This window comes from Scyliorhinus torazame, chromosome 8 (genome assembly GCF_047496885.1).
Source record: "Scyliorhinus torazame isolate Kashiwa2021f chromosome 8, sScyTor2.1, whole genome shotgun sequence".
Taxonomy (NCBI): Eukaryota; Metazoa; Chordata; class Chondrichthyes; order Carcharhiniformes; family Scyliorhinidae; genus Scyliorhinus; species Scyliorhinus torazame.
In genome coordinates, this window is record NC_092714.1 from 68515440 (window position 1) to 68530261 (window position 14822).

General features: G+C 46.9%; 1 protein-coding gene across 1 annotated transcript in view; it reads right to left on the reverse strand.

The window, feature by feature from the left end:
• LOC140427919 (immunoglobulin superfamily member 3-like) overlaps window positions 1-14822 on the reverse strand; it is a 101136-nt gene that overhangs the window by 34874 nt on the left and 51440 nt on the right. Inside the window, exons 4-7 of the mRNA XM_072513782.1 lie at window positions 6172-6552; window positions 4027-4431; window positions 2420-2821; window positions 1021-1437 (exon numbers count right to left, since the gene is read on the reverse strand). Of these exons, the coding sequence (XP_072369883.1) occupies window positions 1021-1437; window positions 2420-2821; window positions 4027-4431; window positions 6172-6552 (1605 nt within the window). The remainder of the gene's footprint in view (window positions 1-1020; window positions 1438-2419; window positions 2822-4026; window positions 4432-6171; window positions 6553-14822) is intronic.

Consider the following 14822-nt stretch of genomic DNA (forward strand, 5'->3'; position numbering starts at 1 on the left):
GCCAAATTTGCAGATGATACTAAAATAAGTGAGTAAACAAGTTGCAATGAGGAAATAAGAAATTTACAGATGGATATGGATAGGTTAGGTGAGCGGGCCAAATATAGCAGATGGAATTTAACATGGATAAAGGTGCGGTTATCCATTTTGGCCAGAGGAATAAAACTTATTACCTAAATGGAAAGAAAATTTCAAAATGCTTTAGCGCAGAGGAATCTGGGTATCCTTGTGCAAAAATCACAGATAATATTCAGATGCAGCAAGTAATAAGGAAGGCAAATGGAATTTGGCATTCATTGCAAATGGAGTAGAGTATAAAAGTAGGGGAGTGCTATATAAGGCATTGGTGAGACCAGATCCAGAGTATTTCTCACAGTTTTGGTCCCCTAGTTGAGGAAGAATGGAAATGCTTTAGAGGCGGTTCAGAGAAAGTTCTCGGGATGAAGGACTTGAATTATGAGGAGAGATTGTGCAGTTTAGGCCCATACCCACTGGAGTTAAAAAGAATGAGAGGAGATCTAATTGAGGTATTTAAGATGTTGAAGGGGGTTGACAGGTTTACTGTTGTTGGCCACAATTTTAGGCTAAGGGGAGGCAGATTTAAAACAGAAATGAGAAGGAATCACTTTCCCAGAGTGCAGTGGACACCAGAACACTAAACAAATTTGCAGAGATAGATAGATTTTTAGTAAGGAGCAGGATGAAGGGTTATGGGGAGTGGGCAGGAAGGTGGAGATGAGGCCGAGATGACATCAGCCATGATTGTATTGGATGGTGGTGCGGCTCGAGCGGCTGCATTGCCTACTGCTGCTCCTAGTTATTATGCTCTTATGTTAAAAGTCATGCATTCCTGGTAGCTTCCTGTCATTTTCTCTATCGTATCTGTGCTATGGATAATTTAATTCATTATTTTCACTTCAGTGTCTTAGTTGCAGGAAAAGGAACAGTTCATACTACCGAATAAGTAGCCATTTATTCTAGTCCCGCAATTTGTATGAGCTGTTTAAGAAATGTGTTTACCTGCTGGATGCACCTGAAGAATTGTTATTGCCGATGTAATCTCTCCCACTTTGTACCAGATGTTGTTGGGGTCCAAAAGCCACTCCTTCACATGACAATAGTAACTTCCGCTATCATTCACATCAGTTTTTTGTATAATCAGTTTGTACATGTCAGTAGAGGGTTTCGCGCTCTGGAACTTCATTTTCTTCTGAGAATCAGCTAGCAATTCTCCGTAGTACCGGACAATATCATTGCGATCGATATTCAGAAGATTTTCCCCTTTCACATTTTCCCCCTGCATCTTACTGAAGAACCACATGACTGAGAATCGAGAATCATTTTGAGTTCGAGCTAAAATGTTACATGCAAGTTCAGTGACGTCTTTGATCTCTTTCTGTATTATTGTAACTTCCTCAGTGAGTTTCAAAAGACTTTCTGCACAAATAGAAAGGACAGCGTGTCAAAATAAGTTGACAATATTTTTCTACAACATTTAGGTTCAAGATGATGTATGACAGAAATCGGCCAATACCCAACTATTACTTTAGTCGTATGAACTCATTGGTGCTAATGAGCATGCTGTACAGTTGAGCTCATGGCACTAATGATGTTTTTATTTTAAATTTACACCTTAATCTTCATCCAGTTCTTTCATATAGCTATCTTACGTTGACATTAGGGTAAGAGGTTGAAGCGTGTGCATTTAATTACGTATTATAGCTCCTCAAATAATGTATTTGACTAAAGTAGCTCAGATAAATACATGTAATCTAATTTGCACAAGCATTTTTTCATAATTGGTTACATGCGAATGAGCACAAGTAATTGATTTGTGCGAATGATCGAAAGTCTTTTTGTTGACTTTCTTTTGAAATCTATTTATAACCAACTTTCTTATATTTAATTATAGTCAATTTATTTTGTTTTCCACAGGGTCACATTTTCCTTTCCCCCCGTCAGTTTTTTCTCCTTCTCACAAAGGTGCTGACTCCTGCTGGGATATGACTCAACAGATGCCTGGAGATGCTGCAAGCACCATTATCCGTGTGTGATCCTTGACAGCAAGTGTTTGCAGGCTACTTAACAACTGAGGACCCTGCAGCAGAGCCTGCTGCTATCTTTCTCTGATGTCCACACACTTCTCCAGTAGGAGTCACTGCACGTTTGGCACATTCTTTTTCCTTCCCCATCCCAGAATCACCAAGCTCATTTTTCTCTTCCCGCACACAGCTGGTGTTATAAGTGGGCCATTTTGCTCCACTTGGTTTACTTCCACACTGCACTTATCAACTGGAGCCATTATTTTAATTCCTTTCTTTCCTTTCTAGAAGGCTAGCTTAATATCTTAATATCACAACTGCCTGTTTTTCCACGTTAGTGATCCTATAAATACAAAAAAGGTAACCTGCAACCTTACCTGGGGGTCTAACTTTCACCTGCAAGATGTTTGATGTTGCACTGGTTTTCTTGACCCACTGGTTTGAATGATGCCTTCCCCATAATTCTGCAATACATAGGAACTTCCCAGCTTCCAGTCTACTGGCTCGAGAGATAGTCAACCTGACAGTATTGGTCGCAGTTTTCACGACAATTATTTTTCCCTTGAAGTTCTCCGCCTTGTCCCCCCACTTAATTGCAGTGTCGTAGGTGAAAGTAACAAGGGGGTAGCTGTCATTAGAATTTTCTGGTTGAAATTTCCAGGATACAGATGCTGGCACATGGGTAACCTCTGAAGGCCTAATGATACACTGAAGTTCAAATGTACCGTAGTACCTCACGGCTGGTGACCGGGTCATTGCGGTGACAACAAAGCTATTTTCTGTAAACATTAAAAGAAAAGATTAATTGATATCAGCAACTTCCCCAAGACTTCTCGGTGATGTCAATTCTCTTGGCAGATATTCTAGAAATTGTATAGGTCTGGCTTTGTTTGACCAGAATAATGCGCCGTTAACTAATTCAAAGACTTCTTGAACGTGGAGACCACCGTTTTCCCCCCTCAACAGATTCAGATGAGCAGCTTGTCTGAAGACTGAGGAAACGCTTTAGGGAATTCTGAAACTTTGCTTTGCTGAGCCAGTAAAAGCAAGAGGGCTCATCCTGGTTCCACAGGGAAAGCTGCAGCCTCCCCTGCCCCGGGTTCCAACACCCCTTCCTTCTACTAGATCCTGCCGTTGATCTGTCGATGCTAGTTACCTGGGAGTCAGTGGATGGTGCTCATGTATGCCAGTGGCTGTTCTGCACTGCTTCATGCCCAAATTTCAGGTCCAAAATATTTAAAATGAGATCTCCTGCTGTCTCTGCCAGCTGGGAAATCAACTCGCCCAAGTGGTTTCTTGTCAGAAACTCACTCCCAAGTTAAAGGTCATTTGAGATGTCCCTCATTACTTGTTGCCATTCCATTTTAACAGATGTTCTATCTGGTCTGTTTTGTACGCCCATCATTTTCTATTTATACTTCTGATATTCAACCTTTGAGGGGTTTTATTTCAGTTGTTCAATTTAAATATATTTTCTCTACAAAGCAATATGGAGGCTCATAATCTGGGGCTCCAGCGCCCCACATCCTAGGATGGCAAGATACTGCATGATTCCCCCACTGGGCGGATTTCCTGTCTTAGCCACGCAGAACACAAGGGACCACCCGTGGATTTTGGGCATTTTTTCAGTGATATGTGGAAAATAAGAGGCTCGTTCACCCCTCCCAAAGATTCTCATGCACAAGTTACCTACCCATTCACCCAAGTGGGAATGATGCATGGAACAAAGGGACCCAGAGAGGAGTTTATTTTTATTAAAATCTTATAAATGGAAAAGCAAGCAAAATGTTCTGCCCTTAATCCATTCATTAAGTTGACAGCAAAATGCATCAAAATTAGTGAAGCCAATGAAAGACTAATTTGCGCCGTGACTATGTATGATAGCGTCAGGACCATCCTGTTAATAACTCGATCTACGTCCAATTGAGAATGCTGCAATTGTTTTAATTGAGGTATCATAGTTATTCAATACTGAATTGCTTACCAAGGGATTTGATAGTCACTGCCTTACTGTTGCTGACATACTCTCCGATTAGCTGCCAGTTTCCATTAGATTCTGCTTCCCATTCCATCACTTTGCAAGCATATGTCCCTTGATCTGAAGTCAGGGCATTATAAATACCCAACGTGAAGGAATCCGATTTCACTCTTGCCATTCTGACATCACTGTTAATGACACGCTCATGGTAAGGTTGATAAGTAACCTGAATACCATCTCGATTCATTCCAATGATATCACTGTTTTGGTTCTGTTGGTTAATGAACTGCCAGGTAATAGAGAGCTGACCATAGCCTGCAGTTTCTGAATGAATGTCACAGGCAAACTGAAGAAAATCACCTTCCAAAACCTCAGCGGTGTTACTGTTGATTACCACCTTAAGGTTGGCTTCTGTGAAATGACAAAAAATACTGTAATGTGAGAAATGCATGGAGGCCATGGATGTTTGGTAGAGAGGAGGTTCTGTGCTTAATCAAGCATTCTACTGACATGGTTCATAAACATCAGCAGAACAATAGCGGCTTACATTTATATAACACATTTAACAGGGCGAAACTTTTCAAGGCACTACCTTGGACTTCCTTTCACACCAAGCCACATCATGAGAAATCTGGAGAGATAACCGAAAGCTTGATCGAAGAGGTAGGTTTTAAGAATCACCTCAAAAGAAGAGAGGCTGGGAGGTTTATGGAGGAAATTCCAGAGCTAGCTGAAAGCGTGGCTCCAATGGGGGTACAACCTCCTGGCTCCCCAGTGCTGTATTTGGGAGGGAAGGGGTATCCTAAAGATGAGCTGGGAAATCCCTCTCGGGGGTTCCCAGGTAAGGGCTTACCCGGCAAATGTCCAGGAGCATTAACCTCCCCGGACAAGAGCGCTAGGCTGGGAATCCAGCAGGACACCCCAGTCCTCGACCTGACATCCTGACCCAAGCTGGCTGGACCTCTCCCCCACACTACCATTCCAATGTCCAGGCCCCCACCCCTCTGATATCCAGACCTCGCCCATGACCTCCACATGTCCAGCCCCCCACATCTCCATGTGCAACCCCTGATCTCTCCCATGTGTCACACCCCCCTCCGTCATCTAGACCCCCCCCCAAACCCTTATGTCCATGCCAACCCCCTCACATTCCCATGTCCGAAACCCCACTCCACCATGTCTAAATCCACCCCCCCCCCCCCGATGTCCGATCCCCAACTCTCACTGATGTCTGACCACCCGCCCCCACCCCAAATCCCATCCACGTATCTTCTCCATGGCTTGTTCTTGCTTTTGGACTCTTGTGCTGGACCCAGGTACCCGCTGCGCTTCCTGATCCTAACCTGGCCCGATTTAGGTAGGTCGGGTGAGACAGGCGCTAAGACATTTAGCGCAGGTAAGTGAGCACAGAGTGACAATCTGACGCTGATTGATATTCCAGGGACGTTATGGCCCATGAAGGAATTTGAAAACAAGGATGGGAGTTTAAAAATTGCAGTGATGTCAAACGTTGAGCCAAGCAAGGGTGACGGGTGAATGAGATATTGTCACGGAAGGGTGCAGAAGGTGGCCATTCAGCCCTTCGTGCCTATGTCTGTTAGTCCCACACCATCACCTTTTCCGCCATAGCCCAGCAATTCATTTCTCTTTCGAGAGCCATAAATGAATCTCCCTCCAAGTGTCTTCCAGATGCTACCCACTCGCTGTGTAACAACGTTTTTCTTCAACTCGCTGTTATTTCAGTGTCCTCTAGCTCTGGACCCCTCCACCAATGGGAATAACGTCACCCTGTACCTACTGTCTAGACACCTGGCCAATTGGAAATCCAGCCAATTGCCAATGTACATTGGGACAGGAAGTGGTCTTGGACAGCAACATAGGTGAGAGATGGTGAATCTTTCAGCCTGCTTTATGTTCAGCCTGATTTTCTTTCCTATTGGCTTTAGTGGACAATAAAAATCAGGCTAAGTGTAAATCTGGTTGCCATTTTGCTCCTCTGCCACTGGGAGTGTCAATCCCATTGTGCTCGAGATTCCCAACATTTCATCCAGGAGCTGGCCAGCTGCCCTGTCAGAATCAAGATATAAAACTGCTCCTAATATCTTAATCGCTATCAAAAATATGAATAAATTAAGTTTGAATGTTCCTTACGTGGCCGCTGAACAGTGACTTCAACCTCCTTGGATTGTCTGCTGGAGAATGCTCCTGATGAAATTTTCTCACTCTCAGCCACCTGACAATGATATGTTCCACCATCCTCCACTTGAATCTGATACATTTTCAGAACATAGTCCCTCTCGTTTTTCTTACTGACCATCACCTTTCCCAGGCTCTCTCTCATTTTATATTCACTTTGAAAGGATGGTACTGCATTTGGTCCAATGCGAATGATTTCATTTTTGTTCAAGAACCAGACAACAGAGAAGAAGCGCTCTGCGAAATTCTGAGCTTCAACCGTGCAGATTATTTCCAGTGAGCCTCCAACAGTAACATTGGCAGCAGTGGCTTTAATCAGAGCAAGAAACTCGTTACCTGCAGTGAAACAAAATGGATATTCTTACTGCGGCAGGCAGTACATAGGGTTAAATCAAAAGCAAAGTGAGGAAACGTGCCAAAGCCATAGTCTGGCTATGGAAGACCACCATATCAATGCCAACTTTGAGGTAGTGTAGAGGGTTCTGCCCCCGCCTTCCCACGCATTCTGAAGAATCTGATCGAGAACCCGCCGCAGAATCTGCTGGAGACGCGGCAGAGTGAGGCTCAGTTCAACTCAATCCGGACCCCCCAATAACTCCAGCCCCCCCCAACAATATCCCCTCCCAAACCCAACACTCCCCCAATATCCCCCCAAACCCAACCCCCTCCAAAACCCAATACCCCAAAACCCAACAGCCCCCTCAAACCGTCACCCCAATACACTCCCCCAAACCCAACACCTTCCAACCCCCCCAATACCCCAAACCCAACACCCCCCTCGAAACCTCCTCCCCAATATCCCCTCCCTAACCCAACACTCCCCCAATACCCCCCAAACCCAACTCCCTCCCAAACCCAACACCCCCTTAAACTGTCACCCCCAATACCCCCCAAACCCAATACCCCAAAACCCCCCCCTCAAACCGTCACCCCAATACACTCCCCCAAACCCAACACCTTCCAACTCCCCCAAACCCAACACCCCCCTCAAAACCTACCCCCCATGCCCCCTGTGGTGTTGGGTGTTCTAACACACAGAAGAGCCAACACAGTTGCATATGGTACAACACTTGTTTATTTAAACTCACTATTTACAACTTGGTCTTTGCACTCTGCACGTGGGGGGCTCCCTGCTTGTGGTGTTTCAACAGCTCTTTCATGCTTCCTTCTCCCCAGACCTACTGACCTCCAGGTGTCGTGCTCGTGCTTTTTATGTGGTTGGTGTTCTTGTCTGTGATTGGTTGTGGTGTTGTGTGCTCTGATTTGCCTGTTAGTGTGTCCATCATGATGTGTGTGTTTGAATATCATGACATCCCCCCTTTTTTACAAAGATATGTGCCTACGTGGTAATAAATATGATCGTGACGTGAGTGCATCTAAGAGTGTGTGTGTGTCGTGTGCAGCATGTGTCTATGACGGAACTATGTACATGGGGCGATGTCGAGTGCGTCACATGAATCCAGTTGTACCATAACATAACAGAAATGCGAACGAGAGAAGAAGAAAAAAAATTTTGAACAGTTGTCCAGTCAGACGACATCTGGAACGATAAACAACAACAGGTTATCATGTAAAATTGTCCAACTTATTAAACATATGAACTGTATTATAAGTCCATTCTAATGGGTTTGCGACGAATTCGGGTTGACCGCCTTAAGGGTGGATCAAGAACCACCGGCTGCTGTGCAGGCATGGCCATGGGTGGCGATGGAAAGGGCGTGATGTGCGGCAGCTCCACAAAGTCATCCTCGGAAGCCTGTTGAGGATCTGGCGTGTTGTGTGGCTGTGAACGTGGAAGTCGGCGAAGGGCGCGCCGATTGCGGCGACGCACGGAACCATCCGGCATGCGAACCAGGAACGAGCGGGGAGCCACTTGTCGGAGGACTTCGGCCGGTGCTGACCAGCCACCATACGGTTGATGGACGCGTACTTTGTCTCCGGAGGACAGGGGGGGCAGGTCCGTCGCTCGTGTGTCGTACCGACCTTTCTGGCGATCACGCTGCAGTTGCATGTCCCGAAGAACCGCCTCATGGTCTGTTGTCGGTGCCAGGACGGAAGGTACCGTCGTCCTGAGGGAGCGACCCATTAGTAGCTGCGCTGGCGAGAGGCCCGTGGATAACGGGGCCGATCGATAGGCCAGCAAGGCAAGGTTAAAGTCCGATCCGGCATCAGCCGCCTTGCACAGGAGCCGCTTTGCGATGTGGACACCCTTTTCAGCCTTCCCGTTCGATTGTGGATGCAGAGGGCTGGATGTCACATGAGTGAAACCATATGCTGCGGCAAAGGACGACCATTCACGGCTGGCAAAACAAGGTCCATTGTCTGACATGACAGTCCTTGGAATGCCATGGCGAGCAAACGTTTCCTTGCAGGCCCCAATGACTGCGGACGACGTCAGATCATGGAGAGGCATGACTTCCGGGTAGTTTGAGAAGTAGTCTATAATAACAATGTAATCTCTGCCGAGCGCGTGAAATAGGTCAACACCCACCTTCGCCCAGGGGGACGTCACCATCTCGTGTGGTAGAAGTGTTTCCGGAGGTTGCGCCGGCTGAAACCTCTGACAGGTTGTGCAGTTGAGCACCATGTTGGCTATGTCTTCATTAATACCCGGCCAATATACCGCCGCCCGGGCCCTTCGTCTGCATTTTTCGACACCCAAGTGGCCTTCGTGTAGTTGACGAAGAATCATCTGGCGCACACTGTGTGGAATGACGATCCTATGCGATTTCATAAGGACCCCGTCTATATTGGTGAGATCATCTCGCACATTGTAAAACTGGGGGCACTGCCCTTTTAGCCACCCTTCCGTCATGTGGCGCATCACTCGCTGCAGCAGAGGGTCAGTCGCCGTCTCTGCGCGTATGTGGGCCAGACAAGGATCATCAGCTGGCATATTTGCTGCTGTCAGAGTCACGTGTGCCTCAATTTGACGCACGAACCCCTCCGCATCTGGTGGTGTGCTCACTGCTCGGGAAAGAGTGTCCGCCACTATGAGTTCCTTCCCCGGAGTGTAGATCAGTTCAAAATCGTACCTCCTGAGTTTGAGTAAGATGCGCTGGAGGCGAGGAGTCATGTCGTTCAGGTCTTTGTTAATGATGTTGACCAGGGGGCGGTGGTCAGTTTCGACCGTGAATCGTGGCAGGCCATACACATAGTCGTGGAACTTGTCCAGTCCAGTTAACAAGCCCAGGCATTCTTTTTCGATTTGCGCGTAGCGCTGTTCGGTAGGGGTCATGGCTCGTGAGGCATACGCAACCGGGGCCCATGATGACGTGCTGTCTTTTTGCAGGAGTACCGCTCCAATACCAGATTGGCTGGCGTCTGTTGAGATCTTTGTAGGGCGAGTCGCGTCAAAGAAGGCCAGCACTGGTGCCGTGACCAGTTTGTGCTTGAGCTCCTCCCATTCCTGCTGATGCGACTGGTGCCAGTTGAATTCCGTCGATTTTTTTACGAGATGGCGCATGTTTGTTGTATGAGAAGCCAGGTTGGGAATGAACTTCCCAAGGAAGTTGACCATGCCCAGGAATCTTAAGACAGCCTTCTTGTCAGCCGGTCGTGGCATGGCTGTGATGGCGCTAACCTTGTCTGCATCGGGACGGACCCCGGACCTTGAGATGTGGTCCCCGAGGAATTTCAGCTCCGTCTGGCCGAAAGCACACTTCGCACGGTTGAGACGCAGGCCATTTTGCCGTATGCGGGTGAAGACACGTCGAAGACGATGCATGTGTTCCTGCGGAGTGGTGGACCAAATGATGATATCGTCCACATATACACGTACCCCTTCGATGCCTTCCATCATCTGCTCCATAATGCGGTGGAATACTTCAGATGCCGAAATGATGCCGAATGGCATCCGGTTGTAGCAGAATCTGCCAAAAGGGGTGTTGAATGTGCATAGTCTTCGGCTGGCCGGGTCCAGTTGGATCTGCCAGAATCCTTTGGACGCATCCAATTTAGTGAATATGTTGGCTCGCGCCATCTCGCTGGTGAGGTCTTCTCGTTTTGGGATGGGATAGTGTTCCCGCATGATGTTGTTGTTCAGATCTTTTGGATCTATACATATACGGAGCTCGCCAGAGGGCTTCTTTACACAGACCATGGAGCTGACCCATGGCGTGGGCTCCGTGACCTTGGATAGGACCCCTTGGTCCTGAAGAATCTGCAGTTGTGCCTTGAGGCGGTCTTTGAGAGGCGCAGGAACCCTGCGAGGTGCGTGAACGACAGGGATGGCGTCCGGTCTGAGTCGAATCTTGTACGTGTGTGGCAATGTCCCCATGCCTTCAAAAACCTCCTGGTTGTGAGCGAGGAGGGAATGGAGATTCGCGTGGAACTCAGCATCCGGGAAGTCGGATATCTCATGTGGAGAGAGAGACATGATGCGCTGTACCAGGTGAAGGACCTTACACGCTTGTGCGCCCAGTAACGAGTCCTTTGATGAGCCCACAACTTCGAAGGGGAGTGTGGCCGTGTACCCCTTGTGAGTCACCTGTAGCTGGCAAGATCCTACGGACGGGATAACGTTCCCGTTATAGTCAACCATCTTAAGCCGGGATGGTGTGATGAGTGGTTTGACCTTCATGGCCTGGACTGCAGAGTAAGCAATCAGGTTGGCGGATGCGCCGGTGTCCAGACGGAAGGCGACGCGCGATCGGTTGACCGTCAGGGTGGCACACCACTCATCGTCTGGATTGATGGCATTGACCTTGTTGACATCAATGACGGCAACTCTGAAGTCATCCTGGTCATCTGCATCACTTAACTGGAAGTCTTGATGCGTGGGCTGGACGGTCCTGACTCGTGTGCGAGGTTGTCGAGGATGCGCCGGATCCATGGGTTGAGCCGCACGACAGCGGGCTGCGTAGTGGCCTATCATGGCACATCTGTTGCACTGTTGGTATTTTGCAGGACATTGCCCTTTTAAGTGTAGACCTCCACACTTGCTGCACGTCATGACGTCACGGCGTTCGTTGCGCCACTGCGCATGCGCAGTGCGATCTTGCGGTGGGCGCGCCTGCGCAGTGCGTCCCTCGTTGTGGCCGTTATTCTTGGCGCGCACCTGCGCGGGAGACCGCGAAAAGCGCGGGAAGCGGCCGCTGTCGTCCGGGCCGTGGGGCGGGAAGAAATCGACGGCCTGGATGCGTTCAACGTCGTGGGCGGCCTGGCTTGCCGATTCGACGGCTGGGGACCCCCTCCGTGCCAACTCGGACGCCTGAAATCGGGCAAAACGGCAGGTCGCATTTTCATGGAGGACACAGGCTTCCACAGCAGACGCTAAGGTAAGGCTCTTTATTTTAAGAAGCTGCTGGCGTAGGCCACTGGAGGCAACGCCAAAAACAATCTGGTCCCTGATCATGGACTCTGTGGTGGTGCCGTAACCGCAGGACTGCGCTAGAATCCGGAGGTGCGTCAAAAAGGGTTGAAAAAGCTCCTCCTTACCTTGCAGGCGTTGCTGAAAGATGTATCTTTCGAAAGTTTCGTTTACTTCAGTTTGAAAGTGCTGGTCCATTTTGAGGATGACCGTGTCATATTTGGCCTGGTTTTCGCCTTCCTCGAACACCAGTGAATTAAAGACATCATTTGGGTGGGGGCCTGCGTAGAAGAGGAGCATTGCAATCTTCGAATCATCCGAGACATTCTGTTTTTCGGTGGCACGGATGTACAGGTCAAATCGCTGCCTGTAGAGCTTCCAGTTGGTGCCTAGGTTCCCCGTGACTTGCATCGGCTGCGGTTTGCCGGTGTGGTCCATGTCCAGAATGGCAGGTTGGTAGGCAGGTATCGATCCACTCCTGTACCATGTGGTGTTGGGTGTTCTAACACACAGAAGAGCCAACACAGTTGCATATGGTACAACACTTGTTTATTTAAACTCACTATTTACAACTTGGTCTTTGCACTCTGCACGTGGGGGGCTCCCTGCTTGTGGTGTTTCAACAGCTCTTTCATGCTTCCTTCTCCCCAGACCTACTGACCTCCAGGTGTCGTGCTCGTGCTTTTTATGTGGTTGGTGTTCTTGTCTGTGATTGGTTGTGGTGTTGTGTGCTCTGATTTGCCTGTTAGTGTGTCCATCATGATGTGTGTGTTTGAATATCATGACACCCCCCTCACTCCCAAAACCCTGGCAAACACAACCCCCCAAACTCACCCCCCTCAAACTCACCCCCCACAATCTCACCCCCCACAATCTCACCCCCCCCCCCCCACACACACCCACCCCCCCCCAAAAAAAAAACTTTGATGTAGTGAAGAAAAGATAAACAGGTTGGAGTACAAATTAGATGGAAATATGACCTGCCCTGCAATTAATTTGCTTTAGTGACAAGAATGCTGGAAACAGTTTAATTCTAAAGTCCTGATGGCCCATGGAGGTTCTCCTAACGTAATCAATTTGCTTTGTTTTTGAAACAAGAGCTGTTAAATTTCACAAAGTTTCTGGTCCATTATTAAATTCCAATGGTCTTTCCCATTTGACTAGAGGTCCTGAGAGCACTCATGATTGGAGTGGGAGAATGGAATGTGGAGGGAGATTAAGGGATCAAAATACGATGGAAACAAATGGATGTAAAATTCAAACATTAGAAATTTCTGTAATGCCTCCTTATCAAAATTCAGAGGCTGTCGCCAATTTGGTGTTGGCAGTTACCCAAAGCAAGTCAACAAGAGTAATTAGTGCATTTGCCTTTAAGTGGTGTACCCTGGACCATAAAGGTTACTTTTAAATTGTAACACAGTCTCTCTGGCGTAAACTAGAGAGGGCCATTGAAGCTGAAATTGATCACATCAGCAATTGAAGTGTGCTGAAGGTTAAGAGCAGTGATTCACTCTGCATATTAACATAATACTGGTGTTCATCAAAAGGTCAGTGATTCAAACTTCAACAAAAGAACTTCAGTTTGTACATCTCAGACTGTTTTCACTGTAATTAACCTGTCTAGTACATTATTGTCTGTTATGATCTCCTGTCACTACCACTATTAGTCAGAGTCGTTCCAAACCATTCAATGCTTGTCATGCAGAGACCATGTGTAAATAAAATACGAAAGTTTAGAAATATTAGAGTTTATGCTGTCTGCAGTTTGTCCCCACAAGATTACACAATATAACTGCACACATGTAAATCCTTATTGATGGCCATTTTTTGTAGTTGCTGTATTTCAATCATCAAAAGCTAAAGTTTGACTTGGTTCAATTGAATTGTGGAATCCAAATGTATTATGCTCTTTGACCTAGTTCAATGTTTTATTCCAGATAGAAGATATGGTTTGATCCAGTTGCTGATGCATTGGACCAATGTCTAGGGTTCCCAATTGGTTCAATCTGAAAAATAGGCACTTATTGGAAGAAATTTGAAGAATGCATATTCATGTATACATTGACATGACTTGCCAACAGGAAGTGATGTGTTGGTAGCGTGGGAGTTCTCACCAGTGTGGCTACAGGCATGGTGTGTAAAAGCAGCTGAAGATTGTATCATAAATCATGTAAATTGTAGTCCATTGTCATCATTCCTATATAATCCAGCAACTTTACCTGATGGCAGGAGCTGTCTATGATGGCACAAGAACATTGGTGCATCAACCCACTCATCTTTGATGAGAACATAGTGGACAATTGGAAATAGTTAGAGCAGGAATGGCCTGTGTACTGCTATGCCCGTCTCTCCTATAAACTGAATAAAGTACAAGCAAGCACGGGTCCAGAGGCAGTCAAAAAAACGGACTCCTTTGTCTTCCAATGGAGGAAGACCAAGAGAACCCCGACTTATTATTAAAAAATTTGAACAGATATGCACGCCCGTAAAAAATATCATGGACATACATGTATTTTACCACTACCAACCAGAAACCCATGGATCGGTACATTCATTGTCTTCAAGATTGAAATTTCTGGAAAAAAGGTGTGTGCTTGGCACTCTAACTGATGAACTTTAAAGAGACCATATAGTTTGTGGAATACACAGTGATGCCGTTAGAATCCACCATCAGTAACTCCATATTAAATGACTAGTTCGGGAGAGGAGAGAAACAGATCTTTCTTGGTATAGAACACGCCCTGCCCAAACTGCAGCAGCCAGCATCTAATTTTTAAAAATAAATAAATTTAGAGTACCCAATTCTTTTTTTCCAATTAAGGTGCAATTTAGCATGGCCAATCCATCTATCCTGCACATATTTGGGTTGTGGGGGTGAGGTCCACGCAGACACCAGGAGAATATGTAAACTCCACACCGACAGTGACCCAGGGCCCGCATCAAACCCGGGTCCTCAGCACCCTAGGCAGCAGTGATAACCACTGCGCAACCGTGCCACCCGATACGCATTTAATAAGCGTTGGCAAATCAAATAACTTTGCCAAGTGTTTCAGGTCAAAGTCACAGCAACTTGCCACTACCACAAGTCACTCTGCTGCCTGCCACCCCGCCATGGTTTGGAATATGAACAAAGTGAATGAGTTGGAGGTAAATCAAAACAACCAGAGAATCAAATTCCTTGACACATTCAACTGCAAAAGCATCAACTTTATGATGGAAAAAGATGAAACTTTTACATCAAACACTACCCACAGCAATGCCAAATTTAAACTCAATAACAACACCGAGGCAAAAT